Raw genomic sequence first — 26,658 nt, 5'->3', positions numbered from 1 at the left:
ACTATCTTGAGGTCCAGAAGGCATACTTAAATTCTATTACACATCAAGTCTATTACTGATAGGAGCAACTACCCAAATAAATAACTTAAAAAAGATATCTAAAAACTTCATTAGTAAAGAGAATCTGGGAGACTTGCTGTATATGAAAGAGGTAGAAAAAATATATCTTTATTAGCATGTTCAAGGTAGTCAAGATTTTAACAAACATCTTAATCCTCACAACAACCCTGTGAGGTAGGTAAGTCATTGTTTTGTGATAAATTAGTATTGTTCCAAATAAAGTGCAATTCTTAAAAGAATAATCTGCATTAGGAATAATTATGTTAATGAACCACTTATGTATATGCTAATATTTGTGTTGTTGTATACTTTGATTCATGCAATAAGGTGTCCCCACAAAAGTCTGCTGTAAATAAAATCCTATTTAAATACATGGTGGGGACTATTTAAATAAGCTCTAGCGTAGATTTTTTTTGTAAAATAAATTGCTATTTTTTTTTATCTTGCACAAGATGCAATTTTCACAGTTTGCTCAAAGTGAGGCATTCTCAGCAACATTGCACTCACATTTAGTAATTCTTCTGTAAGCTACTTCAACATGGCACCAAGCCAATGTAAGACTGACTTAATTTGTTGAATTAAATTTGGTATATGGCAGTGAACTGTGTTATCATGTAGAAATCTCCAAATATACTACACTCAATCCCAACCCAAAATCTAAGATAGACTGTTTACTGAAATTAAACACTAAAGTGAATAATAATAAATTTCAAAAAGTATTTTCCCTTGAGAATAATACTTAATTTTTTCCCTTAAAACTGTAATAGGAAGAGAGATCTTAGGGTCTTTGAAAACAAACATAATTTCTGATAATTACAAAATTCTTGTGATTTATATTGCAAATCAAACCCTCATGCTATCAGTTTACTACTTACAAGGAAGCCAGCAGTTTGTTACTCCAAAAATGTTAAGTATTTTTTTCTCTGTGCCAATATGACTTACTAGGACAAAAAATATTCCAGACACCGTTTTCTCTTAAATATATATTTAAAGTACATTTCTATTGTTAATCCAACATTAGTAAACATCCAGTTGCCTAATATTTTTTTATAGTTGTCTTATCTTCAGAATAGATTTTTATTAGAGGATTTCCATTACATTTAGTTATGTTATATAATTTACTTGTAACAATAACTTTAATTAAACTTGGGAGCTTAGTTAACACTTAAAATTTGCTGGCAGGTATATAATACTTTAGCAAGTGGTTAAAGTAATTTGCCATTATAGAGAAATAATTGAAGCCCAGAAAAATATTCTCACCAAAGTATTTTTAAAAACTATTGCAGGAAAATTAGGCAAATCAACAAGTAAAAAAGACTAAGCCATCTATAAGTTGTACATTCAAATCCATACTAGATCCAACAGTGCACTTTGGATTTTAGTGAGGTAGGGCAAAAAATATAGTCAGATACACTTTGAACTGTTAAATTTATATAAACTGAAATACTGACTTGTAACCAGGTTTTATTTGAATATCCAAAAAGAAAAATTGAGAATTCAAATGATGAAGTATTTTCTTAGATTCAAGGACAGAACTGCAAAAATCCTTTGAGTACATATAAATGAAAAATACAAAGGCTACAAGATACATTTTATTTCAACATAATGTATGCTTGTTATGCTTGTATAAAAATAACCCAGGACATAGAAAAAACAAATACAAACATTTTTGCATAGATTCTGTATATATAATATTTACCTGGGGCTAAACACTGGAAAAATATACCTCTGAAACTAGTATAGTTCAACTATTTCCTTGGATACCAAGAATTTACAAAATAAAAGCCCTTCATCTGGGGGAGCATGGGCAGGAGGGAAAACAATTTAATTTAGCATCAGTCTATATTTATTTCTCTGTTGCTCGAATATAAACCAATGATGACAAGAGGAGAAACTCTGGGGGTTTATTTAACAAAATTAAATTCACATTTCTGAGGCCATCATAGTGCATCCAATGTCCATCAATCTGGAAAGCTGCAGAATAATGATGTTCCTCTTTGTTAAATAATGTGGCACCTTCCAACAAATACCTGCAAATTAAAAGACAAAGTATAGCAAAAAAGATAATACTTTGTTCTTTGATAAATATTCCTTCAATTCTTAATTAAGGAATAAAAATATCGATATTGTTTGCATTCTAGTCCCTAAAAATGATATCCGTCTGTAAAAATCATGTGCTATAATTGGTAATTTGAAGTAAAATATTTAAGAATTTAAAAAATTGTACAATTGAGGAATTGTGAAAAACACTTTAACAGATTAACGATAATCTGTATTGTTTGGTTACATAAGAGAACACACATACAAAAAGCCTTTCAAAGGCAAGAAGTTGAGACTCTGTATGTCCTAATTTGAATGCAGATATTTTCATCTCTGATATTGAAAGTAACATTTTTTGTTTAAATGATGACCTCCTACTATATACTACTTTGACTTGAAATACAAGTAATAGTATTTACTGTTTACTATGTGTCAGGTACTATCCTAAACACTTTACATGTGTTATCTCATTAAATCTTCACAATTATGTACCAGATAGGTACTGTCAGCAGTGTTTTACAGAATAAGAAACTGATGTTTCAGCTGGTTAAGTTCTGGCCCACGGTTACATAGCTTGTAAAAGGTGGGGCTGGGATTTGAACTCAATTCTGTCTATTCCATAGTCCAACCACTGTGCACACTGCCGTGAATGACTCCCTGTAGTAGATTCTAATCTTACTCAGGATACACATAGTTAGAGAGAGCTACGGGATACCTGGGTGGTTCAGGTTAAGCGTCTGACTCTTGATTTCAGCTCAGGTCATGACCTCACAGTTTATGAATTCAAGCCCGGCATTGGGCTCTGACAGCTCATAGCCTGCTTGGGATTCACTCTCTGCCCTTCCTCTGCTCTCTCTCTCTCTCTCTCTCTCACTCAAAAATAAATAAACTTAAAAAAAATACACTAAAAAAAAAAAAGATAGCTATGATTTTTTTCAACAATATTACCTTAAGGGCTAGTCACAATCATGATGGGATAGCAGAAAAATAGAAAATAAATGTATTTTTTATTAGTTTTATAAACCGAATAGGAAAACACCTACTTGTGATCAGATAAATCCAAGTAATATGGTACATATGCTAGATCTTCAGATTTCCAATGCTGCATATTTAAGACAACAAAAGGGGGTGCCCCATGGCAGAAAACTCGCTGGGAAAATTCTCTCAAGCCACCACATCTAAAATTGAAAATAGGCATGAACTTTATGACACTTAAAGCAAAACTGCCTTTTATCACTTCTGGATTGTCTTTATTACTTAATTTCCTAATAAGCATAATTATCTATTTTAGGCATGGGTAATGGTGTGGCTACAATAGTATCTTATATACCTATACCCAGAAGCTTATCAGCTGTGAGATTCTATATACAAGAAGTCATATACTTGCAAAACTCCAGGAAAAGCTAGCTATCTTTTTCCTAAGCTTATAAAAACATGTAGTCTTTTGAACTGATATAAAAGCTTTTATTTTTATGTAGAGATACATTTGCTTTTTCTCTCTCAGCTGGTTTCAAGGAATAATGGCAGAGGTAAATAATATGACTCTTACAGTCATTTTTATATTACATAAAATTCCCTAATTGCATCCTTTTGCCATTAGGATGAAACAAATTCTGTTTTCTTAGCACTATTACGTATTAAGCATGTGGATCAGAATATAACATACACAATTATACAGTAAAATCTCGATTAACCGGAATACTCAGAGCACAGTATTTTGGTTCCCAAATGTTACTGACTAAAGTTAATCAGAAAACCATTGTGTTTCAGTGTTTGCTGTTAAAATACATTAGTCTAGTTTCTGGACTTAAGTACAATTAACTGAATGTATTTTATTCTTCCCTTGTGATTAATTAGCTGTAAGATCATCCTTCTAAATATTAACTCTCATTGTACATTTCTGAAGATATAGAAATTGTTAAGCGACTGGGATGAATATGTTCTGCCCCTTTTGAATTTTTTAACTATGTTGAATTTTTTGGTTGCCATTTACCTCTTTGTCCTAAATGAGGAATGCAGAAAAAAGTCCAGTTAATTGAGGGTCCGATTAGCTGGGTTCCGGTTAACCAAGGTTTTATTGTACCTACTCAGCAGTGGGAAAGAAAAGAAAAGGCATTTGCTTTGTATTCATCAATTAAATGTAGTATAATATTCTATATAGTGATATTTGATAATGACAACACAGCATAAAATAGCAGCGTAAACTACGGTAGGTGTTAAGATTCCAAAAACGTTAGGCTTCCTAAATACTTGTGAGTTGCTATTTCATAAAGTATTAACACCAAAGACCATATCTGTTCAGGTTTCTTTATAAAAAACATAAATACTTTCATCTTAAATGTCTCTCATATACTCACCCACTCTCTTCACACAGTTCAATCCTGGAACAGAATAACTCATCCACAGCCAGTCGTATCAAGTTTCCATGAGGAATTTCTTGGGGAGGACTACAATTAAAAACGCATGTAAGAACTGCTTTGACATTTTTCATGTAAATACATTATTAGGATAGCAAATTTTACAGGTCAATTCATTATTAGCAAACCAAATATAGAAGTATAACCTCTGTTTTTCACCTTTGTTATAATCATAGGAAATCAGTTGAACTTAATAAACATTAATGCATGAAGCTTTCCAAGAAACATCAAATCCTTCTGTAAACTGATCCTGAAATATGCAGTTGTTACTTTAAAAATTTTTCTAGAGATTTCAGTAGAGCAGATTCTGGTCTTAGGGGAAGAAAGGTAGGACCCAGAATCAGGAGAGCAGCCAGTTACATGACTAAATGCAAGTTATAGCATTGTTGGCTTCAGTTAACCTGATTTGTTAAAAAATTTCTTGCTACATACTTCAGAGATTGTTTTAAATAAAGGCAAAAGCCTTAAAAAGTTACATGGAATATAAACAGTATGACAAAAATATTTTATTGAGAAGCTTAAAATAATAGTATTAATATAGGATTATAAATCATTATATTTCAAAACATATATAAACTGATATTAGTTTTTGAAGAAACAAATTTCTAAAATGCTTTTTAGTTTATTATAGAGTAACAAAGCTTGGGGCGCCTGGGTGGCTCAGTCGGTTAAGCATCCGACTTCAGCTCAGGTTGTGATCACACGGCTCATGAGTTCAAGCCCCATGTTGGGCATGTGCTGACAGCTCAGAGCCTGGAGCCTGCTTCAGATTCTGTGGCTCCCTCTCTCTCTGCCCCTCCCCCTGCTCATTGTCTCTCTCCCTCTCTCTCTCAAATAAACATTAAAAAAATTAGAATAACAAAACTTTTTTCCGGGATAGAGATTTCAAAATCAGTGTCATCGTATCAGTAACACAGGAAAATGGACCAAGTGTATTTCAGAACAAGAGAGATATTCGCTGGCAGACTCTAAAAAAGAGTATCTTCAGCTTTCCCTAAGTAGCATGATGTGATAATATTAAACTAAATATGCTATTAAGAAATGTGAATCTAGTAAGTTAGGGTATGTACTGTATATTCTCAAAAGGGAACATCTATTAGGCTGCTTTTGTGAACCACAGGGCCAAATACACTTTCTGACAACAATGTGTTTGGGCTTGTTTTTCTGTCCTGTTTTTCTATTGACAGTTATCCCTTTTCCAGCTAATGTGCCCTGGGGGCTTTAATGTTTCCCAACACTCCACTAGGGCTTGCCAGTTTGGCCTTCTTCCCTATCATTTACCAGCCTGGAGGTACGCCTTCTCTCTCGAAACCAAAAATACTCGGTAGGCTATCAGCACCTCTCCTCGTCAGGGAAAAAGTTCCTCACATTCATATCCTCTCCAGGTACGAAGATTCTGAGTTTAGGGTTTCAGTCTATAATTATGTCCTGGCCATGACATGAAGAAATGCTTTTTTTTTTTTTTAGAGAGAAAGTGTGAGTTGGAGAGAGAAGGGGAGGGAGGGAGGGAGTTTGAGAGAGAGAGAGAGAGAGAGAGAGAGAGAGAGAGAGAGAAAATCTTAAGCAGGCTACATACTCAGTGAGAAGCCCAACTCAGGACTTCATCACACAAACCTTGGGATCATGACCTGAGCCAAAATCAACAGTCAGAAGCTCTATGGACTGAGCCACCCAGGCGCCTCTGAAATACTTTCAATCTTCTTGTTCATGTAGAAATAGCCTACCCAACAGAAATCCATTCAAGGGGTGACACATTTCAATATAGTGTTAAATGTTCTTCAAGAGGTTACATTTATGACACAAAAAATTAATTATCTACACACTCATAATAGCAAATTCAAAGCAAGAGTAAAACATTTTTCATACTAATTCATTACTTTCCCAGTGAAGTAATTACTAGCTGGTTTTATAAAGTCAATTCCAAGATATTTGGATTTAATAAATAGTAACACTTGTCATGGGACTTACTATAGTCTTGCATTTGTGTGGTTACCATGTGTAAGTAACTACACAACGTCTGTACTTTAGAAAGTGCTCTGACTATACTTATTTACTTATAGCAACATTCATTTAAAAACTGTATTATTTTCGCTAAGAGTGACACTTTAAAGCAACTTACTTTATATTAATCGTGCGTTGCTGATCTTCCTGTACTCGAGTTGGGCATCGCCAGTTGGAACAGTAACTCTCTTGTATGGTAGACATGAGATTTTCAAGATTTTTTGTAAAATTATCATGCTCATTACCAAATAAATCAATTATTAATGAAGCTTTATGAACTTCAGATTTGTATTGCTGTTTTTCCATCTTGTCCCAAATCCAAAGTAGCTTCACAGTTGTGAAACTGTAGGTGTCCATTAAGTAAAGGAAACAGTCTACAAACTCTCTACCTAAATGAAGAGAGAGCTCCCTGGGGAAATTTTCATTTTCATTAAGAATGACATATAGTAACATCAAGAATCCATCTATGGTGCAGGTATTTTTCAGTCTTATTTCAACATAAAGTGGCGTACAGGATACTGCTTTGCGGCCAGCTTTGATAGTAAAAACACCTCCCCAAGGAAGAACAGGCCTCCAAAATGAGCGATCTTGGTTATAGTTATTTTTAATTGATGCTTTGATCTCTTCAAACAGTGTCTTCATCCTGCATTTCAAAAGTTTAAAAATAGAACATGTAAATTTGTGACTTTATATGTTAAATTTTTGAGATGTGTTCAAATCAAAACAAACTTGTCTAAACATTCAAATTAGGTGTGCCTGACTGGCTCAGTCAGTACAGCATACCACTCCTGATCTTCCAACTGTAAATTCAACCCTCACGTCGGGTACAGAGATTATTTAAAAATAAAATCTTAAAAAAAATTCAAATTAAATTTGGTTAGAAGGCCTACCAATATAATGAAAAAATTTAAAACAATTCTAGCTGAGCCAGAATTGGCTCAGAATTGCCATATTGGCAATATGCATGGTCTCTGGAAAGACCATTTAGAAGCGCAATCTTTTTTGAGGTATAGGATGACCACGTGATAGACTTTTACACTAATTATACTGCAGATTTTATCTTTGCTATAGGAAGACCCTGAAATAAATAAGTCCTAAATGAAAACAGAGCTTTTGAAGATGCAATCTAAATTTGGGTGGGTGTATTCCTAATGTAAACCTCTTTCTCCTCCCTTCAAAATACAAGCTGTGCTTCATTTCCTTTTTAATATGCATGGTTGCACTTATGAAATTGCTATAATGGAATTCTTAGTTCAGCTACAGAATAATGGCCAATTATCTTTTAGAGACCTCATATGAAAAGTAATCCACAGTACTTAACTGAATCATTGCCACAGCTGATACAAAAATCATTTCTATGCACTTTGGGATTTTCACTTGCAATTTAGGACCATGCTGGATACCCTATAATCCTAACTGCAGAGACCATGCTATGAAGATCTAACTTAGAACTTGGTAAGTAATCTGATTCCCCTCTCCGTACGTTTTGGGAATGAACAGGGACGTCCACCCTATTTAAACTGTTATTTATCCTTCCCCTAACCTTGGGGTTAGCTAAACATTTTGTTTTTAAGGTCTTTGCCAGTATTCTATAAACATGTTTGTGTCATAATGTATGTTATATAAAGCAAAGTTTTAAAAAGTTAAAGAATGAGGTTCTAATGAAACTGAACTGAAAATACTGCTTTACTTGGGACAGTAAATATCTAAACTAAAAACATCATAGGGTTTCTCAATGTTACTTTTATGGAAAAGCATATTTCCATGAAAAAGGAAAGCATCTGAAGAATAGGAAGAGACCAATTCATGACTGAGGTCAATGTCTTATTTTGACTTTTCAAGTGCCACACACATACTCCCAAGCACAACATAAATCCAATACTCAATACTGCAGACCTATGTGTTTTATTTGTGTAAGAAATTAAGTTCACATAGCATAGAGTTGTTGAATCACTGTTGTACACCTAAAACCAATGTAACACTATGTCAACTATACTTCAATTAAAAAAATCTGTTTTACACTTAAATTAAATTCCAACCAAATTTACAATACTAGCAGACTAAAAATTCAGTTCTACAATATATTAAATGCAGGCACACATGCACAGGCACACAGTATTTTCGGCTTGAGGCAAGATGCTGTGGACTACAAAATATTCAACACTATATTTAGTCTTAAGTGTAGAAGTTTACACAGTTGGTAACATGTTGTTGGCTCTAGACAACCATTTAGGAATAAGAGGGCGTGGTAAATCTGGAGCCTTAGGCAAACACAAACTGTTCCTTCTTGATAGGACTAACATGTTTCCCGATCAGATTAAAAAAATACATATATGGCATTCAAAACTTTAAAAATGAAAATGACTTCCTTCATGGTTTCATTTATTTCTGTTTAAGTTTTAAGAACTTTGTAGCAAGGTCTAAGCCTGAGTTCTGATTCCCAAATGTTAAATTGTGAAGGAGTCATAAATGTTTTTCTTCAAATTATCTTTTAGACATGACCAAATAAGTAATATTTACAGCAATTGTTATACTTAAGAGAATTAAACTACACTTTTACATATATGTGTGTGTGTATATATGTGTGTGTGTGTGTGTGTGTGTGTGTGTGTGTGTGTGTGTGTGTGTATGTGTGTAACGAAATTAACTTCTCTAGCCTTTTTCTGCGCGGAGGGAAAGTGCAGGGTAGAGAGGGTTGGAAGAACTAGAGGACACTTAATCCTTTCAGCATTAAAGTGGTGATTTGTTACAAAGTAAATTACAACAAAAATGAGCAGAAAAGGCGGAGAAATGGCTGCAAAGAGCTTTACTTAAAATTGTCTTGAGATTTCTCCACATCGTCAAAGACTGTTTCCTTAGGCACCGTATTAGAAGTCCTGAAGGACATATCCTGCTGGCATTATCGTCCTGATTCAACAGGCCCTCCAGTTTAAATAAACCTGGAAAACTCCCCCGACCTCTTTTTCCTTGGCAAAACGACACCTTTCTTTTGGGGTCATTTTCAAGGGTGACAATCTGTACTCCACGCTGATCGTGACGATCAGACCACTCGCCCTAGGCACTGAATGCCGGATTCCCTAAGAGCTCGGCGGTCCTAAGGGTCCCCTCTCGAATCAGCCCCCGAAATAATCTGAAAAACGGCCACGCGCTCCCCCTTGAAGCAGCGCGGGGCTCTGGGCAGGGACCCGCTGGGCGCGCGGTGGGCGCCCGCCTCCGTCCCCCGCGCTCCGGACACGCCTATCCCGCCCCCGGCCCTCCGCGCAGGCGAAGGCCTGGCACCGAGGGCTGGTCCCGCAGGGCTGGCAGGTCCCTGAGCCAGGAGCAGGTGATACGGCTCGGCGCCCCTGCCCACAGTCAGGCAGTGTTTCCCTAAGCGCCTGGGACTGCGGGCACTGGCGGGAGGTCCGGGCCGCGGAAGGCGTTCCCACACCGGCCGGTCTCCGTCCACCAGGAAGCCGACTTCTCGTACCTCCCCGGGGACCGAAAACCGCCGGTGCCGCCGCACCCGTCGTCGCCGCCGCTTGCTCATGGAGAGCCCGTGCTGCCGCCGCCGCCGCCGCCGCCTCATCTACTAGCACCGCCCGCTGTCTGGGCCTCCCCGGCGTGAGTGCTGGGCTCTGGCACGGCCTCCATCGCACCCGCCGCGGAGGGAGCCACAGCAGCTCCAGCGCCCAGGCCGGATCCGACAGGACCCACGGAGCCAGGACCGCAGGACGCGGAGCTTCTTATTACGGAGGAAGATTCGGCCTGACCTCGGCCCCCCTCCCCCAGCCCCTAGTTCCCAGCCGCCTGACGGCGCTGCTGCGCAGGCGCGAAGACGCCCTCGCCAAACGTGCGTGTGTCGGGTGTGTACACAGCATCCAGATTTGCCCAATGGGAACCAAGATCAGGTGCGGGGGGCGGGACCTTGCAGTGAGGGGAGGTGCTACAGTGTTAGAGGGTGGGTGGGGCAGCCGGAAGTGGGCAGGGTTTGCATGGAGGCGGAGCTTTGTTGGCAAACCTGCCTGGGTTTTGGAGGTTTGTATCATTTTTAGGACATTGATTTTAGTTTGCTTCTGAGTCTTGTCATCTTAAATTCCTAATTCAGAAGGGGAAAGCTTTATTTTCTCAGAAAATTATAATTATACAAGCTTTTGATGTAAGTATATAGTTAGGAAAAGTTGAATTGGTGTTAATGTTTACTGCCCTTTTTAGTGTCGAGGTAATAATTGGCGGGGTGCTGTAATTTACAATGGAAGCTAATAAAAATTGATAGAAATTAGATAGTTTTAGTCCCACTGTAGAGATGAAAAAAATGAAGTTTGGAAATGATAAATTATCACACATTAAGTGACAGCTGGGAATTGATGCCAGAGCTGCTTAATGCTAGAGTCTGTGGGCTCAACCACTATTCCTGTTCAGTAAACCCTGGTTCTTGTGTCCTCCCTTAAAAAAATCAAAGCTCATGTGACTTAGTTCCTGGAGAACACAGGCCACCTGAAAAATTACCTTTACCTGCTATTATAAATGCAAATGCTGTGGAGATATTCCCCAACCAACTGTTTAACAAATAATGATTGTCTGGAAAGTGAAACCCAACCTCCAGAACATACAATACAGACAGCTCAAATCCAGTCCAACACATCATTGTCGTCCTCAGTCACAGTTGAGTCTGGTGGAGGTTGGATCCCTTCTAGACTAGTCAAGGGTATGACAGGGACCTTCCTAGTGGACCTCTCTCAAGGATTCTAGTGATAGAAGAATGGTAAGTAGGAGAGAAACTTGACTTACTCAACATAAAATTACTGCACAGGGTGATGGGAGGAAATGGACATTTCTCAGAACACAGGGGGAGGAAAGAGGCTCTTCCCTCAAAGGAAGAATTAATAATTCTGGCACAGTCTGCCCTTTTTAGTTTCCCTGTTTTTCTTATTTCTTGTGGCATTTCATAGATGAAATGAGAGGCTCTGAGAGATTAAATAATTCGTATGTCTGTATTGGTATTTATAGCAAAACATTTACTCTCGATATTATAACTATCCTGTAAGTAGAACATTCTTTAAAAATGTTTGTAAATGTAGATTATATGTTCAATTGGCAATCTCTCACAAGACACGGAATTCATTTTATACTGATTGGGTTATTCTCTTCCTGAAAGCCGAACCCAATAGTGGTGGTTGTCACGGTTTCTGGAGAATAGCAGAGAGATGGCTCATTAAACTCTGCTGAGCCTTAGCTTCACAAACCTACCTGAGGCCTTTTACTGAGATTTCCATCCTGCTTCCTTTCTGCTCCTTTAAAATCTGACAACTGAGTTGCAGGGTTTTTTTTTTTAAGACAGCTTTATTGAGGTATAATTGACATGTAATATGTGGTACATATTTAAAGTATGTGATTTTATGAACTTTGACGTATATACATACCCCATCATCTAGTCGAGTGAGTATATCCATCATCCTCAAGTTTCCTCATGCCTCTTTGGAATTTTTTCTTCACATTCCTCCCTGCCTCCCACACGTAAGCAACCACTGATCTACTTTATGTCATTGTAGAACTCATTTGCATTTTCTAAAAATTTATGTAAGTAGAATCAGGAAGTTTTTTTTTTTTTTGGTCTGATCTCTTTTACTCAGTATCATTGTCTAGACATTTGTCCATGTTGTTCTGTGTACCAACAGTTCATTCCTTTTTTATTGCTGTGTGTATTCTATTATATGGATGTAGTGTACCTTATCTGCTCATCTGTTGGTGGACATTTGGGTTTTGTCTAGTTTTGAGCTATTACTAATAAAGCTGCTATGAACATTTGTGTACAAGTCTTTGAGTGGACAGATCTTTCCTTTTTTCTTGGGTAAAAATCTACAAGCAGATTTTAATTTTAGCTATACTAATAGGTGTGTAGTGGCATCTTGTGGTTTTAATATGTGTTTTCCTAATGATGTTGAACATCTTTTAAAAATATTTTTAATGTTTATTTTTGAGAGACAGAGAGAGAAAGCAGGGGAGCGGCAGAGAGAGGGGGACAGAGGATCCAAAGTGGGCTCTGTGCTGACAGCAGAGAGCCGGACACAGGGCTCAAAAAAAAAAAAAAATGGGTGGTTACAGTCTTGAGAGTTCTTTATATACTCTGGATACAAGTTCTTTATCAGAAAAATGCTTTGGAAAGATTTTATTGTGGTATGTGCCTTGTCTTTTCATTCTCAACAGAAGAATTTTAAAGAGCAGAAGTTTTAAATTTTAATAAAGTCCAATCTGTTCTTTTATGGATTGTGCTTTTAGTGTCATTTCTAAGAAATATTTACCTACCCTAAGCTCACAAGGACCTTCTACTATGTTTTATTCTAGCAGTTTTACAGTTTAGGCTGTATATTTAAGTCTGTGATGTATTTTGAGTTAAAATTTTTTATGGTTTAAGGCATGGATTCAGGCTCATATTTGTTACATATGGATACCCAGTTGTTCCAGCAATGTATCTTGAAAGGCTATTCTTTTTCCACTATGCTGTCTTTGTGCTTTTGTCAAAAATCAGTTGTTCAATATCATTTTATAAACATTTTATTTCATATATTTTCATTGTCAACTATATGTCAGACAGTGTGCTAGCACTGGAGATATGTATCAGTAAGTGGTCTTTGGTTGCAGAAACTAGAGACCAAATATTGCCAACTTGAATAAAATAGAAATTTATTGGAAGGATGTGAGGAATAACAGAATTAAAGGAAAAGTTGAACAATTAGGTCTCAGCTAACTTGATTGATCAGAAGGCAGGGAGTTCCCCAAAGGACAGTAAGATCCTATTAACAAAAGAGGAGGGAATGGTGCTGGGCAGATATTTGCTATAGCAGTGCTTCCCTACTTTTTTTACGTTCATTCATGATGATCAGAATTGGGCAGTGTACAAGGGTAAATTGATGGAGATTAGGAGGTGTCTATATTGGACGTGGTGAGAAAAATGCATCACATTTTCTTTATGTGATGTAATTGCAGGGAAAGGCAAAAATATTAGGAAGATATAAAACTTTGAATTTATATAAAACTTCTCAATGAAACCTATTTAAAAATGTGATGAGGAACTTGAGCTTGTATCCATGATAAGATTTTTATTTCAAACCTTTATTCAAACTTTATAATAATAATAATAAGGAAAAGTATATATTTCATAACTGTGTAGCTTGATGAATTTTTACAAGGTGAGCACACCTGTTGTGTGTTCCAGTTACATATATTTGCATAACAAATTACTGCTAAACTTAGTGGCTTAAAATAGCAATATTTATTTTGCTTATGAATTTGTAATTTGGGCAAGGCTTGGTAGGTTAACTTGAAGACTGGGGACTGGAATCATCTCAAGGCTCCTTTACTTACATGTTTAGCTGTTGTTGCTACCTGTTAGCTGTGACCTTAGGTATGTCTGTGACCAGAGCACCTTCAAAGAGCCTTTCCATGCAATTCTTTGATGTTTTCATAGCATGGTAGCTGGGTAGCAAGGGTGAGCATCCCAAGAAAGAGGGCCAGGTGGAAGCTCTAGTGCCTTTTCTAACACAGCATTAGAAATCATGCAATGTCAGTTCCCGTGTATTCTGTTTGTTGGAGGTGAGTCACTAAGACCAGCCCATATAAAAGAGGAGGAAATTGTACTTCGCCTTCTAATGGTAGGAGTGTCAAAGTGTCATTGGATATGTTTTTAAACTACCACACTTACCTAACCAGCTCCCTGATCAAGAAGCAGAACAATACAGTGCTCCAACCTTGCCTTCCTATCATTACCTGCTGCCTGCCTAAAAGGTAACCACTATCCTGATTTCTAACACCATAGCTTCGTGTTGCCTGTTTTTGTAATTTATGTAAATGGAACCATACAATATGTATTCTTTTGCATCTAGCTTATTTCAACATTGTGAGATTCATTCATGTTGTTCCATGATAGATTGTTATTGTTGTTTAGTATTCTATTTTGTCAATAGCACATAATTTATTTATCCAATTTATTGTCAATACACGTTTGGGTAGTTTCCAGTTTTGGCTAATCTGAGAAGTTCTGATTTGAAATTCTAGTACATGTCTTTTGGTGCTTATATATGTAACATACACATACATTTCTGTTGGAAATACATGTAGGAGTGAAATTATAGGGAATGTATATGTTCAACTTTAATAGACACTGTTAAACAGTTTTCTAAACTCTGCCACCTGCAGTGAGTAATCATGGTCATGATTGATTAACATAGGGCTTATGCTTGAAATGACTATACACAATCCCCTTTCAAGACCTATTAATAATGATATTCTCAGATTCTTGATAGTTACTGTTGACAGAAGAAGGCTGGGTTCAGCTGCCTCTGCTGAGCAGTATTGTGGCTTCTCCAGCATGTTGTCTTCTCACTTGATGGCTTAGGGATGTAAGAGCAAGTGTTTCGGTGAACAAGGCAGACCCTCCGTGGCCTTTTATGACCTAACATCAGAAGTCTACCCAGTCTTTGTACACATAAGTAGGTGTGACAAATGGAAGAAGATAATTTATTTTTTTCAATTTATTGAACATCTTTTATTTGTCATCAGTCAGAATTCAGATAATTTGGTATTTTAAAATTGTACTCTACTTGTTCTTTCACTGACAAGTATAAGGTTGAAATTCGTTATGATAATGACAGTGGATTTACGATCTATTCACATTTTTCATATCAGTTACCTCAAAATAATAATAATGTTTCCCCTTAAACATACACATCTCATCTTAATAAGTATTACCTAGGATTCTAATTATTAGTAGTAAACTATATTTATTTTTATTTTTGTTTATTTTTTTAAATTTACATCCAAGTTAGTTAGCATGTAGTGCAACAATGATTTCAAGAGTAGATTCCTTAATGCCCCTTACCCATTTAGCCCTTCCCCTCCCACAACCCCTCCAGTAACCCTCTGTTTGTTCTCCATATTTAAGAGTCTCTTATGTATTGTCCTCCTCCCTGTTTTTATATTATTTTTGTTTCTCTTCCCTTGTGTTCTTCTGTTCTGTGTCTTAAAGTCTTCATGTGAGTGAAGTCATAAGATTTTTGTCTTTCTCTGACTTACTAATTTTGCTTAGCATAGTACCTTCTAGTTCCATCCATGTAGTTGCAAATGTCAAGATTTCATTCTTTTTGATTGCTGAGTAATACTCCATTGTATATATACACCACATCTTCTTTATCCATTCATCCATCGATGGACATTTGGGCTCTTTCCATACTTTGGCTATTGTTGATAGTGCTGCTATAAATATTGGGGTGCATGTGCCCCTTCAAAACAGCATACCTGTATCCCTTGGATAAATACCTAATAGTACAACTGCTGGGTCATAGGGTAGTTCTATTTTTAGTTTTTTGAGGAACCTCCATACTGTGTTCCAGAGTGACTGCACCAGTTTGCATTCCCACCAGCAATACAAAAGATATCCTCTTTCTCCGCATCCTCGCCAACATCTCTTGTTGCCTGAGTTGTTAATTTTAGCCATTTTGACAGGTGTGAGGTGGTATCTCGTGGTTTTGATTTGTATTTCCCTGATGATGAGTGATGTTGAACATTTTTTCATGTGTTGGTTGGCCATCTGGATGTCTTCTTTGGAGAAGTGTCTATTCATGTTTTTTGCCCATTTCTTCACTGGATTGTTTGGTTTTTTTGGGTGCTGAGTTTGATAAGTTCTTTATAGATTTTGGATACTAACCCTTTTTCTGATATGTTGTTTGCAAATATCTGTTGCCATTTCATCAGTTGCCTTTTAGTTTTGCTGATTGTTTCCTTCGCTGTGCAGAAGCTTTTTATTTTGATGAGGTCCCAATAGTTCATTTTTGCTTTTGTTTCCCTTGTCTCTGGATATGTGTTGAGTAAGAAGTTGCTGTGGGCAAGATCAAAGAGGTTTTTGCCTGCTTTCTCCTCGAGGATTTTGATGGCTTCCTGTCTTACATTTAGGTCTTTCATCCATTTTGAGTTTATTTTTGTGTATGGTGTAAGAAAGTGGCCCAGGTTCATTTTTCTGCATGTTGTTCTCCAGTTTTCCCAGCACCACTTGCTGAAGAGACTGTCTTTATTCCATTGGATATTCTTTCCTGCTTTGTCAAAGATTAGTTGGCCATACATTTGTGGGTCCATTTCTGGGTTTTCTATTCTGTTCCATTGATCTGGGTGTCTGTTTTTGTGCCAGTACCATACTGTCATGATGATTACAGCTTTGTAACACAGCTTGAAGTCTGGGATTGTGATGCCTCCTGCTTTGGTTTTCTTTTTCAAGATTTCTTTGGCTGTTCAGAGTCTTTTCTGGTTCCATAGAGATTTTAGGATTGTTTGTTTTAGCTCTGTGAAGAATGCTGGTGTTATTTTGATAGGTATTGCATTGAATTTGTAGATTGCTTTGGGTAGTATTGACATTTTAACAATACTTGTTCTTCCTATCCAGGAGCATGGAATATTTTTACATTTTTCTTGTGTCTTCTTCAATTTCTTTTGTAAGTTTTCTATAGTTTTCAGTGTATAGATTTTTCACCTCTTTGGTTAGATTTATTCCTAGCTATTTTATGGTTTTTGGTGCAATTGTAAATGGGATCAATTCCTTGATTTCTCTTTCTGTTGCTTCATTGTTGGTATATAGGAATGCAGCCAATTTCTGTGCATTGATTTTATATCTTGCAACTTTGCTGAATTCATGAATCAGTTCTATCAGTTTTTTGGTGGAATCTTTTGGGTTTTCTATATAGAGTATCATGTCATCTGCGAAGAGTGAAAGTTTGACCTCCTCCTGGTCAATTTGGATGCCTTTTATTTCTTTGTATTGTCTGATTTCTGAGACTAAGACTTCCAATACTATGTTGAATAACAGTGGCTAGAATGGACATCCTGTCTTGTTCCTCACCTTAGGGGGAAAGCTTTCAGTTTTTCTCCATTGAGGATGATATTAGTGTTGGGTCTTTCATATATGGCTTTTATGATCTTGCAGTATGATCCTTCAATCCCTACTTTCTTGAGGGTTTTTATCAAGAAAGGATGCTGTATTTTTGTCAAATGCTTTCTTTGCATCTATTGAGAGGATCATGTGGTTCTTGTCCTTTCTTTTATTGATGTGATGAATCACATGAATTGTTTTGCAGATATTAAACCAGCCCTGTGTCCCAGGTATAAATCCCACTTGGTCGTGGTGAATAATTTTTTTAATGTATTGTTGGATGTGTTTGGCTAATATATTGTTGAGGATTTTTACATCTATCTTCATCAGGGAAATTGGTCTATAGTTCTCCTTTTCAGTAGGGTCTTTGTCTGATTTTGGAATCAAGGTAATGCTGGCTTCATAGAAAGAGTTTGGAAGTTTTTCTTCCATTTCTATTTTTCGGAATAACTTCAAGAGAATAAGTGTTAACTCTTCTTTATATGTTTGGGAGAATTCCCCTGGAAATCTATCTGGCCCTGGTCACTTGTTTTTTGGGAGTAGTAAACTACTATTTATTTATTTATTTATTTACTTTTAATTAAAAAAATTATTTATTTTTGAGAGAGAGAGAGCACGAGTGGGGGAGGGAGACACAGAATCCGAAACAGGCTCCAGGCTCTGAGCTGTCAGCACAGAGCCTGACGTGGGACTCGAACTCATGGTCTATGAGATCATGACCTGAGCCGAAGTCAGACTCTTAACCGACTGAGCCACTCAGGCGCACCAGTAGTAAATTATTTTTAATATCGCTTTTCCAAAAGTTGAATTTTTGCTTTGAATCTATGAACTTAGTTGGTAGATATTAAAATAGTTCCAGAAGGATAATGAAATGAGTACCCTGGGAGAGTAAGAGTGCTGAAAAGGCAAGAGAGAGGATGACTTTGATATTTGAACTTGAAGACAGAGAGCCTATCTGGAGAGGTCATCTTACAGACACAGCTGGCCCATGGTGACTGACCCCTCAAGGAGAGACCTGGGGAAGTAAACACCTACATATTGTTTTTTTTCCTCCCTGTGATATTGTGACATGTTGCAATACTTTTACTATTATATTCTTTATGAGTGGAACCTTTCTATCTCCCTTGTTTCATTGGTTAACAGTATTGATGATTTCCATGCTGGTTAATAAAATGAGGTAATTCTGTAATTGCATAGGTCACATCCATTTACTTCTGTCTTTTGTGCTTGTTGTATATTTTTACTGCATGTATATGGGAACTTAGGAAATAATAAAAAAATTCCTTTTTATTTACCTACATGTTTGCCATTTCTGATGCTCTTCATTCTTTTCTATAGATCTAAGTTTCTATCTGGCATCATTTTACTGCAGCCAGCAGAACTTCCTTGAATATTTTCTGTAGTGCATATCTGCTATGTTTGTTTTTAAAAATGGATGCATGTTCTTTGACATTTTTTTCAACCAAGATAATGAATCTTTATTCCCTCCTATTGAATCTGGTTAGGCTAGTGATTTCTTTGACCTACACAGAACAGCAGTAATGAAACACTATGACCTCTGAGGCTAGATCATAAAAGACTGTGAAGTTTCTGCTTTGTTCACTTGAACACTTGCTCTTAGAGCCTTGAGCCACCATGACAGAAGATCATCATGCTGAAGAGGCCACATTCTGGTCAACAGAGCCAGCTGAGCCCAGTGGTCTAGTCATCCCTGCCATGGTGCCAGATATGTGAATGAAACAAACTGCCTTGAACCCTGAAAACTTCTCATTAACCAGGTGAATACCCCCAAGTGACTTCCCTTGATGCCACAAGGAATATAAAGACCACCTAGCTGAAACTTGCCCAAATTCCTGATTCTCTTAATCACCATATATAATAAAATCATTTTTTTTAAGCAACTATTTTTTGGAGTAGTTTTATAGTATTAGATAAGTGGAACAGAATTTGGAGTGCTGTTGTAGCAAAAACCTAAAGTGTGGCACTGGCTTTGGCACAAGACATGAAGCAGAAGCTGACAGGGGTTTGAGAAGACTGTTAGTGGGATACTGACAGGCATGGAGGAGGATGTCAATGAGAGTTTAAAGGAGAGTAAGGAAAATATTGTTGAAAGTTAGAGAAAAGGAGGATCTTGTTCTGTCATGGTAGATGGTTTAGCAACTGTCATAACATGGATAATCATAAAACGTATTTAATGAACCAATGTATTTGGCTTAGGAGATTTCCAGGCAGAATTCTGAAAGCATATACTGTATTTTATTTATTTGTTTTTAAATTATGTATCATAAGGTATGGATAGACAAAGCTGTACTAAATAAAGAATTATTTGGCTCTCAACAATTTAGAGAAACTATGTAGGAATGAGGTCTGAAAATGAAACTATTTCTTATCCTTAGTTTCTCTCAGCAGAAGATACTCAAAGGAAGATAGAGCCATAGAACAAAGATTAAATTCAAGGCCCTGTTAGAAAATCATGGACTCCAGGTAAAGATGAAGGACTGTAAAGCCTTTTGTTATGAGTTCAGAAAGAGATAAAGCCTTGTAAAAAGAATTTTGAGCTATTTCTTAAGGGGTTGTAGTACAGACTCTTTCTCCTAAACAATAAAGCTTCTAAGAATCTTAAAGGTATTATACCACAGTAGCCTCATAAGGAGCTCAAGGTAGAAAATGGCTTATCTAGAAGATGTCTGTAGATGTGGGTTTTTAATCTAATGGAGTAGATTGTAAATTGATACTCAAAAAATCCACAAAGTTTTTATAGTAATAATATCAGCTTATACAGGAAGAAAAACCACAAAGAGTCTGTACAAAATGGAGACTTGGACCCTTAAACTTCTGTGGACAGGAAGCAGGCTGCATAGACTACTCAGCTACAGAAATGGGTTAGTTCTATGGAAAAGAAAGAATGTCTTAGAGGGCAAAACTAAGATCTCAGGGGTAAGAAGCAAAAATCATGGAAAATCATTCCCCAGAACCAGGATAAGGCCCTAATCATGATCTGGTAACATATGCCCAGTTGGATTTTATAATTTCAATGGATTGGTGACTTTCTATTTTCTTTCTTTATTAAATGGTATTTATTTATTACAGTTGTTCTGTGTCTGTCACACCACTGTATTTTGGGTATGTGTGGGGCAGATAACATGTCTCATTAGTTTGCAGGTTTCCAGATCAAGAACTGATCTCAGGAAACCGCATGGAGCCTCATCCATGCCTGGACTTGATTTAGATGATAAGATCCTGGACTTCCAACTTGAGCTTGATGCATAATGGAATGAGACTTTAAAGCAGTCTGGAGAAGGGGCAAATATATATTTCATGAGGGAGAAATATAAACATTGTTGGCCAGAGGGTAGAGTGTGGCAATTTAAAATCATTTCCACAAATTCTTTGGCATTCCTCCTGTCTAATGGTCTGTGTTCTTTCCCTTTGAAACGCATAAGCTTATGATTGCTTCAACTAATAGAGTATCACAGAAGTAATGCTTTGTGACTTCTGGGTTTAGGTCGTAAAAGACCATGTAGATTCGGTCTCATTTGCTAGAACTCTTGCTCTTACAGCCAGTAGGTAAGAAGTCTGTACTCTGAGGCCCCATGTTGGTGAGGCTGCATGTAGGCTCTTTGGTCTACAGTCCCTGCCAAGACTGGCCTCTAGCCATCTCTGCCAATGTGCTAGATATGTACCATGCATATAGAGCCAGATATGTAAGTGAATATATTGAATGAACCTGACTGATACCACAAGGAAAAGGTTCACCCAACCATGTCCTGCACAAATCTCCAACTCACAATATTGTACAATATAGTAAAATGATTGCTGTTGCAAGCCACCAAGTTTCAGGATAGCTTGCTACCAAGTAATATACAACTGGAAAGTGTGTTGATGACAAATTTTCTCTGCTTTTGCATTTCTGAAAATATCTTTATTTTTGATCATTATTTTTCTAGATATAGAATTTTAGATAGTCTTTTTCTCTCAGTACTAAAATATTATTCATTTAATTGTTTTCTGACTTGTAGTTTTTCTCTTGAGAAGCAAGTGGTAATTCCTACTGACCTTGAATATAATGTGTCTTTTTTTTTTTTTGGATACTGAAAATCCCTGAAGATTTTCTCATTATCTGGTTTTCAGAAATCTGATTACAACATGCTTTCCCCCACCTTGTCCTACTTTGCTACATTGATCTTGGATCTACCAGTTAATGTTTTTCATAAAATTTGGAAAAACAAAACTCCCATTATCTTGAAAAAATTTCTTTCTGTGCCAATGTCTCTTTCCTCCCCACTTACACATGTTAGCCATTTATGTTATCTCATAGACTATTGAGTCTCTGTTCAGTTTTTTCAACTGTTTTTCCTCTCTGTATTTTCTTAGGATCATTTCTATTCCATGTCTTCATGTTTACTTGTCTTCTCTTCAGCAGAGTCTAATCTGCTATCAGGTCCATTCCATAAAATTTTCATTTTACTTACTGTACTCTTCTAGTTGTAGAATATCTTTTGGTTTCTTTTTAACACTTATCTATTTTGAGATGTCCTATTTTCCCTTAATTATGCAAATGTTTTCCTTAAATCTTTGACCATGTTTATAATAACTGTTATAAAATCCTTGTCTGCTCATTTTATCATCTCAGTCATTTCTTTGTCAGTTTCTGTTGATTGATTTTTTCTTTGGGATAGTTTATACTTTCCTGCTTTTCTTTATGCCTAGTAATTTTTAATGCATACTCTACATAATGGATGCTATGTTGTTGTGAGTCTAGATTTTGTTGTTTCTATTAGAGTGTTTTCTTCTGGGAGGCAGTTAATTTACTTACATATCAGTCTGATTCTTTTGAAGCTTTGTTTTTAAGCTCAATTTTGAGATAATTCTACACTCACATGTGTTTATAGAAAATATTACAGAGAGATCCTGTGTACCCTTTACCTGGTTTCCCCCAAGAGAAACATCTTATATGACTATGGTACAATATTATAACCAGGAAATTTACAATGGTACAAATCAGTGACTTTATTTAGACTTAACTAGTTATAAATACTCTCATTTGTGTGTTTGTGTGTGTGTGTGTGTGTGTGTGTGTGTGTGTGTGCATTTAGTTCCATATGATTTTATCATGTGTGCAGATTTGTGTGACCACCAACACAATCAAGATACACAGCTGTTCCATCCCAAGAATCTCTTCTGATACTTTTTTATAGTGAAAAACAGTGGGGTTTTCACTTAGACTATTCTTCAATATTTATCTAAGTTGTTGTATGTCTCAATATTTCATTCTTTTTTATTGCCAAGTGGTGTTCCATGATGTAAATATACCACAGTTTTGGATGGAACTAAAGTGTATTATGCTAAGTGAAATAAGTCAGAGAAAGATAAACATCATGTGATTTCACTCATATGTGGAATTTAAGAAACAAAACAGATGAACATAGGGAAAGGGAAGGAAAAATAAGATAAAAACAGAGAGGGAGGCAAACCATAAGAGACTCTTAAATACAGAGAACAAACTGAGGATTGATGGAAGGGTGTTGGGTGGAGGGATGGGCTAAATGGTTGATGGGCATTAGGAAGGGCACTTGCTGGGATGAATGCTGGGTGCTATATGTAAGTGATGAATCATTAAATTCTACTCCTGAAACCATTATTACACTGTATGATAACTAGCTTGGATTTGAATTAAAAAAAAAAAAAAATATATATATATATATATATATATATATATATATATATATATATATATAATTTGTTTATTCATCCTTTGTAGGACATATGAGTTATTTCCAGATTTTGGTAATTATGGATAAAGCTGCTATGACCATTTTTGTACAGGTTTTTATGTGTATGCCTAAGTGTGCAACTGCTGGGTCACATGATGACTGCATGTATAATTTTGTAAAACACGTATATTTTCCAGAGTTATTGCCATTTTACAATCTCACAGACAATGTATGTGTGATCCAGTTTCTCCACATTCTCACCAGCATTTGATGTTATCATTATTTTTTATTTTAGCCATTCTGATAAATGTATATAGTACCATATCATTGTGGGGTTTTTTTTTTTTTGCATTTCTCTAATGGCAAGTGATATTGAACATCTTTTCATGTGCTTATTTGCCATCTGTATACTCTTTTTGTAAAATCTATTCATGTCTGTTCCAATTTTCTTTTCTTTTTAAATAAACTTTTAAAATATTTATTTATTTTGAGAGAGAGGGAGCAGGGGAGGGGAAGAGAGAGAGGAGACAGAGAATCGGAAGCAGACTCCATGCTGTCACCACAAAGCCTGACTCGGGGCTTGAACCCACCACGAGATCATGACCTGAGCTGAAGTTGGATGCTCAACTGACTGAACCACCAAGGCACCCCATCTGTTCCAATTTTCTTAAAAAAATTTTTTTAAATCTTTATTTATTTTAGAGAGAGAGAGAGAGTGTGAGCGGGGGAGGAACAGATAGAGAGGGAGACACAGAATCTGAAGCAGGCTCCAGGCCCCGAGCTGTCAGCACAGAGCCCGAAGCGGGGCTCAAACTCACAAACCATGAGATCATGACCTGAGCAGAAGTCAGATGCTCAATGGACTGAGCCACCTGGGTGCCCCAATCTGTTCCAATTTTTAATCAGATTATTTGGTTACTGTTTTTGAGAGTTCTTGGTGTATATAGGTATAAATTATTGGTGGATTTGTGGTTTGAAAGTATTTTCTCTCAGTCTTTAGCTTGTCTTTTCATCATCTTAACAGGGTCTTTCACAAGGTAAAGATTTTTAATTTTGAAGTGCCCTAATTTATCTTTTTTTTTTGTTATGGGTCTTGTTTTTGATATTGAGTCTAAGTACCCTTTGCGTAGTATTACATCCCAAAGATTCTTTTCCTTTTTTAAAAACAAATTTGCATAAATTTATGTTTTACACTTAAGATTCACTTTAAATTAGTTTTTGTATTGGATGTGAGGTTTAAGTCAAAGTTCATCTTTTTGTGTATTTGTATGCAATTGCTCTGGCAATGTTTGTTGAAAAAAAGTCTGTCATTCCTCTACTAAATTGCGTTTGTATCTTTGTGTCAAAAATCAGTTGCACATTTTTTGTGTGTCCATTTCTGGGTTCTTTATTCTGTTTCATTGATTTGTGTGTCTGTCCTTCTGCCAATATCACACAGTCTTAATTAGTGTAGCTATATAGTGATGCAGCTGTATGGCATGCAAAAAGGAGTTTATATAGAAATCCTGTCACTGCTATCCTTAGAAAGGTCTGCTTCCAAGACTGACCCTTGGTTAGCAACTTCTCATAATTCTCATTATGATTTCAGGCCATAATGGATAAGAGTGCTCACTGTGCCTGAACTGCAAACAGTGATGACATGCTGAATGCTTGCTTTTCTTCTGGGAATCTGGGATTTTAGTGTGTGTTAGGCAGAGTATGCCTATGTGACCAGTCCTCAGTAAAAACTGTGGGCACTGAGTCTCTAAGGAGATTCTCTGGTAGACAACATTTCATATGGGTTATTACAACTCATTACTGGAGGAATTAAGCAAGTCCCATAATTGTAGTAGATGAGAACTCTTGGAAACTTGTGCCTGATTTCCTCCAAATTTTGTCCCATGTACCTTTTTTCCTTTGCTGACTTTGATTTGTATATGGTTGTAATAAATAACCATGAGTATGAATATATGCTGTCTTATGAGTCCCCCGGGCAAATCACTGAACTTGGGAGTGGTCTTGGGGACTCAACATTGGATAGAATTATTCCTCCTACTTTCTTTTTCAAGAATATTTTTAAAGCTATTTTGGATCCTGTGACTTTCTGTATACATTTTAGAATAAGCTTATCTATGTTTACAAAAACCTTGTTCAGATTTTGGTAGGGATTGCATTAAACCTATCAATCAATATGGGGAGAATTGGCATGTTTACAATACTTAGTCTTCCAACCCATGAACACAGTATGGCTCCTATTTAGTTAGGTCTTTCTTTGATTTCTTTTATCAGCATTTTGTAATTTTCAGCATACTGATTTAGTACACATTTTGTTAGATAATACGTAGTTGACTTTCTTTGAAGCAATTGTAAATGGTAGTATTTTAAATTTCAGTTTCCACATGTCCATGGTTAGCATGCAGCTTGTTTTTCAGTATTATTAAGGTGGTATAAAGTAGTCTTATAGGACTAGATTAGTTCTACTCCTAAAGTGTAGTCTTTCTGAGGTCTCCCTTCAAGGCTGCAGGATTTTCAGTAAGGTCTGTCTCCTCTGGAGATTGGTACTAGAATGGCTTCCAGACTTGGGTGAGCTCCAGTACTTGTTCAGCTCACAGCTGCCTGGTAATTATTCTTTTTCCAGTGGTAGTTCTTTGTGCAGCTTTGTAAATTCTGTGTGTACACACAACTTATAATTTGGCAAAAGACTCATGCACACTTCTGGATCTTTTTCTCTGAGCACCTCTCTTCTCTCTGGTACTCTCCCTCACAACTTCCAGCAACTTTGTCTCATAAAGCTGGAAAAAGGGTAACATTAATAGTCAGATATTATTTCCACTGATTTATTATCCCCTCCTCCCTCCCCTACTGATTAGATCCCTCTGCTTAATTTTTCAGGAGTGTAAGCAGAACTTGAAATAACTCATCAGTCTTCACCTGGAAGAAGTGGACTGAAAGAGATATAATCATGGTCAAGCTTTGGAAATTATCTGATTACTGCTTGGTCCCTCCATGGTGATCTGTCTTTTGATTTTATACCCAAGATGATCATCAGTGATGACATTTGATCACTAGTATTTCTTTTCATTAGGATCCCTGAGAGTGGTCTTCCTCTAGAAGGTGATATTACAAAAACAGCAAACATGCAAACCAACTGTTTGAGGTATAAAGATTGTAGAACATCCCTTGCTTTTGTTTTCTTCCTTGAGTAAACATGTAAATTATTCTGTAAAAACAGATTGGCCTGAACTTTGCTTACTGTGCTATCATAGTGCCAGTTTTCAAATGAGTATATTCAGATTTACAGGAACCATTGTGACATTGCAAATGGTGGAAAAGTACACTGCTACTCTCACGAGGCTGACTCACAGGATTGTCCAAGTTTCATCTGGCCAGAGGTTTCCTAGATCATGAACTTGAAACTAAGCTTTGATGTCATTGTTTTAAAAAGATGTTTACTCTTTGCTCTTGCTAAAATGTGAGAACCTAAGATTAGTTTACCAATTTGTCCAGGTACAGATGTGAAAGGATGGATATGTAAAAAGATATAGCAACATGG

At 36.6% G+C, this 26,658-nt stretch overlaps 2 protein-coding genes across 3 annotated transcripts; one reads left to right on the top strand and one right to left on the bottom strand.

Annotated features, from left to right (window-relative positions):
• Positions 1-137: 137 nt before the first annotated feature.
• On the bottom strand, positions 138-10,131 carry CB3H14orf28 (chromosome B3 C14orf28 homolog). 2 transcript variants are annotated; one of them, XM_003987602.5, is made up of 5 exons: positions 9,988-10,131; positions 6,637-7,161; positions 4,458-4,547; positions 3,144-3,278; positions 138-2,090 (listed from the first exon to the last, which is right to left on the bottom strand). In XM_003987602.5, the coding sequence occupies exons 2-5, from the start codon at positions 7,158-7,160 to the stop codon at positions 1,907-1,909; spliced, it is 933 nt and encodes a 310-aa protein (XP_003987651.1). In that variant the 5' UTR covers position 7,161; positions 9,988-10,131; the 3' UTR covers positions 138-1,906. The 2 variants fall into 2 exon arrangements, with proteins under 2 accessions (XP_003987651.1, XP_019688525.1); XM_019832966.2 differs by lacking the exon at positions 3,144-3,278.
• LOC109500821 lies at positions 7,479-26,336 on the top strand. The gene is made up of 3 exons (XM_045060665.1): positions 7,479-7,525; positions 9,680-10,408; positions 25,998-26,336. The coding sequence occupies exons 1-3, from the start codon at positions 7,479-7,481 to the stop codon at positions 26,014-26,016; spliced, it is 795 nt and encodes a 264-aa protein (XP_044916600.1). The 3' UTR covers positions 26,017-26,336.
• The last annotated feature ends 322 nt before the right edge of the window (positions 26,337-26,658 follow it).

Source organism: Felis catus, chromosome B3, assembly GCF_018350175.1.
Source record: "Felis catus isolate Fca126 chromosome B3, F.catus_Fca126_mat1.0, whole genome shotgun sequence".
NCBI lineage: Eukaryota > Metazoa > Chordata > Mammalia > Carnivora > Felidae > Felis > Felis catus.
The sequence above is the reverse complement of the archived record's forward strand: the minus strand, read 5'-3'. Positions and strand labels throughout refer to the sequence as shown.

Coding starts and splice junctions, on each gene's coding strand:
- LOC109500821 (XM_045060665.1), top strand. CDS start 7,479: ATGCATGGTCTCTGGAAAGACCATTTAGAAGCGCAATCTTTTTTGAG. Junction 7,526..9,679: donor GAAGCGCAATCTTTTTTGAG/GTATAGGATGAC, acceptor TCCCCCTTGAAG/CAGCGCGGGGCTCTGGGCAG.
- CB3H14orf28 (XM_003987602.5), bottom strand. CDS start 7,160: ATGAAGACACTGTTTGAAGAGATCAAAGCATCAATTAAAAATAACTAT. Junction 4,548..6,636: donor CAACGCACGATTAATATAAA/GTAAGTTGCTTT, acceptor TTTTAATTGTAG/TCCTCCCCAAGAAATTCCTC. Junction 2,091..3,143: donor TTGGATTTATCTGATCACAA/GTAGGTGTTTTC, acceptor TTTAATTTGCAG/GTATTTGTTGGAAGGTGCCA.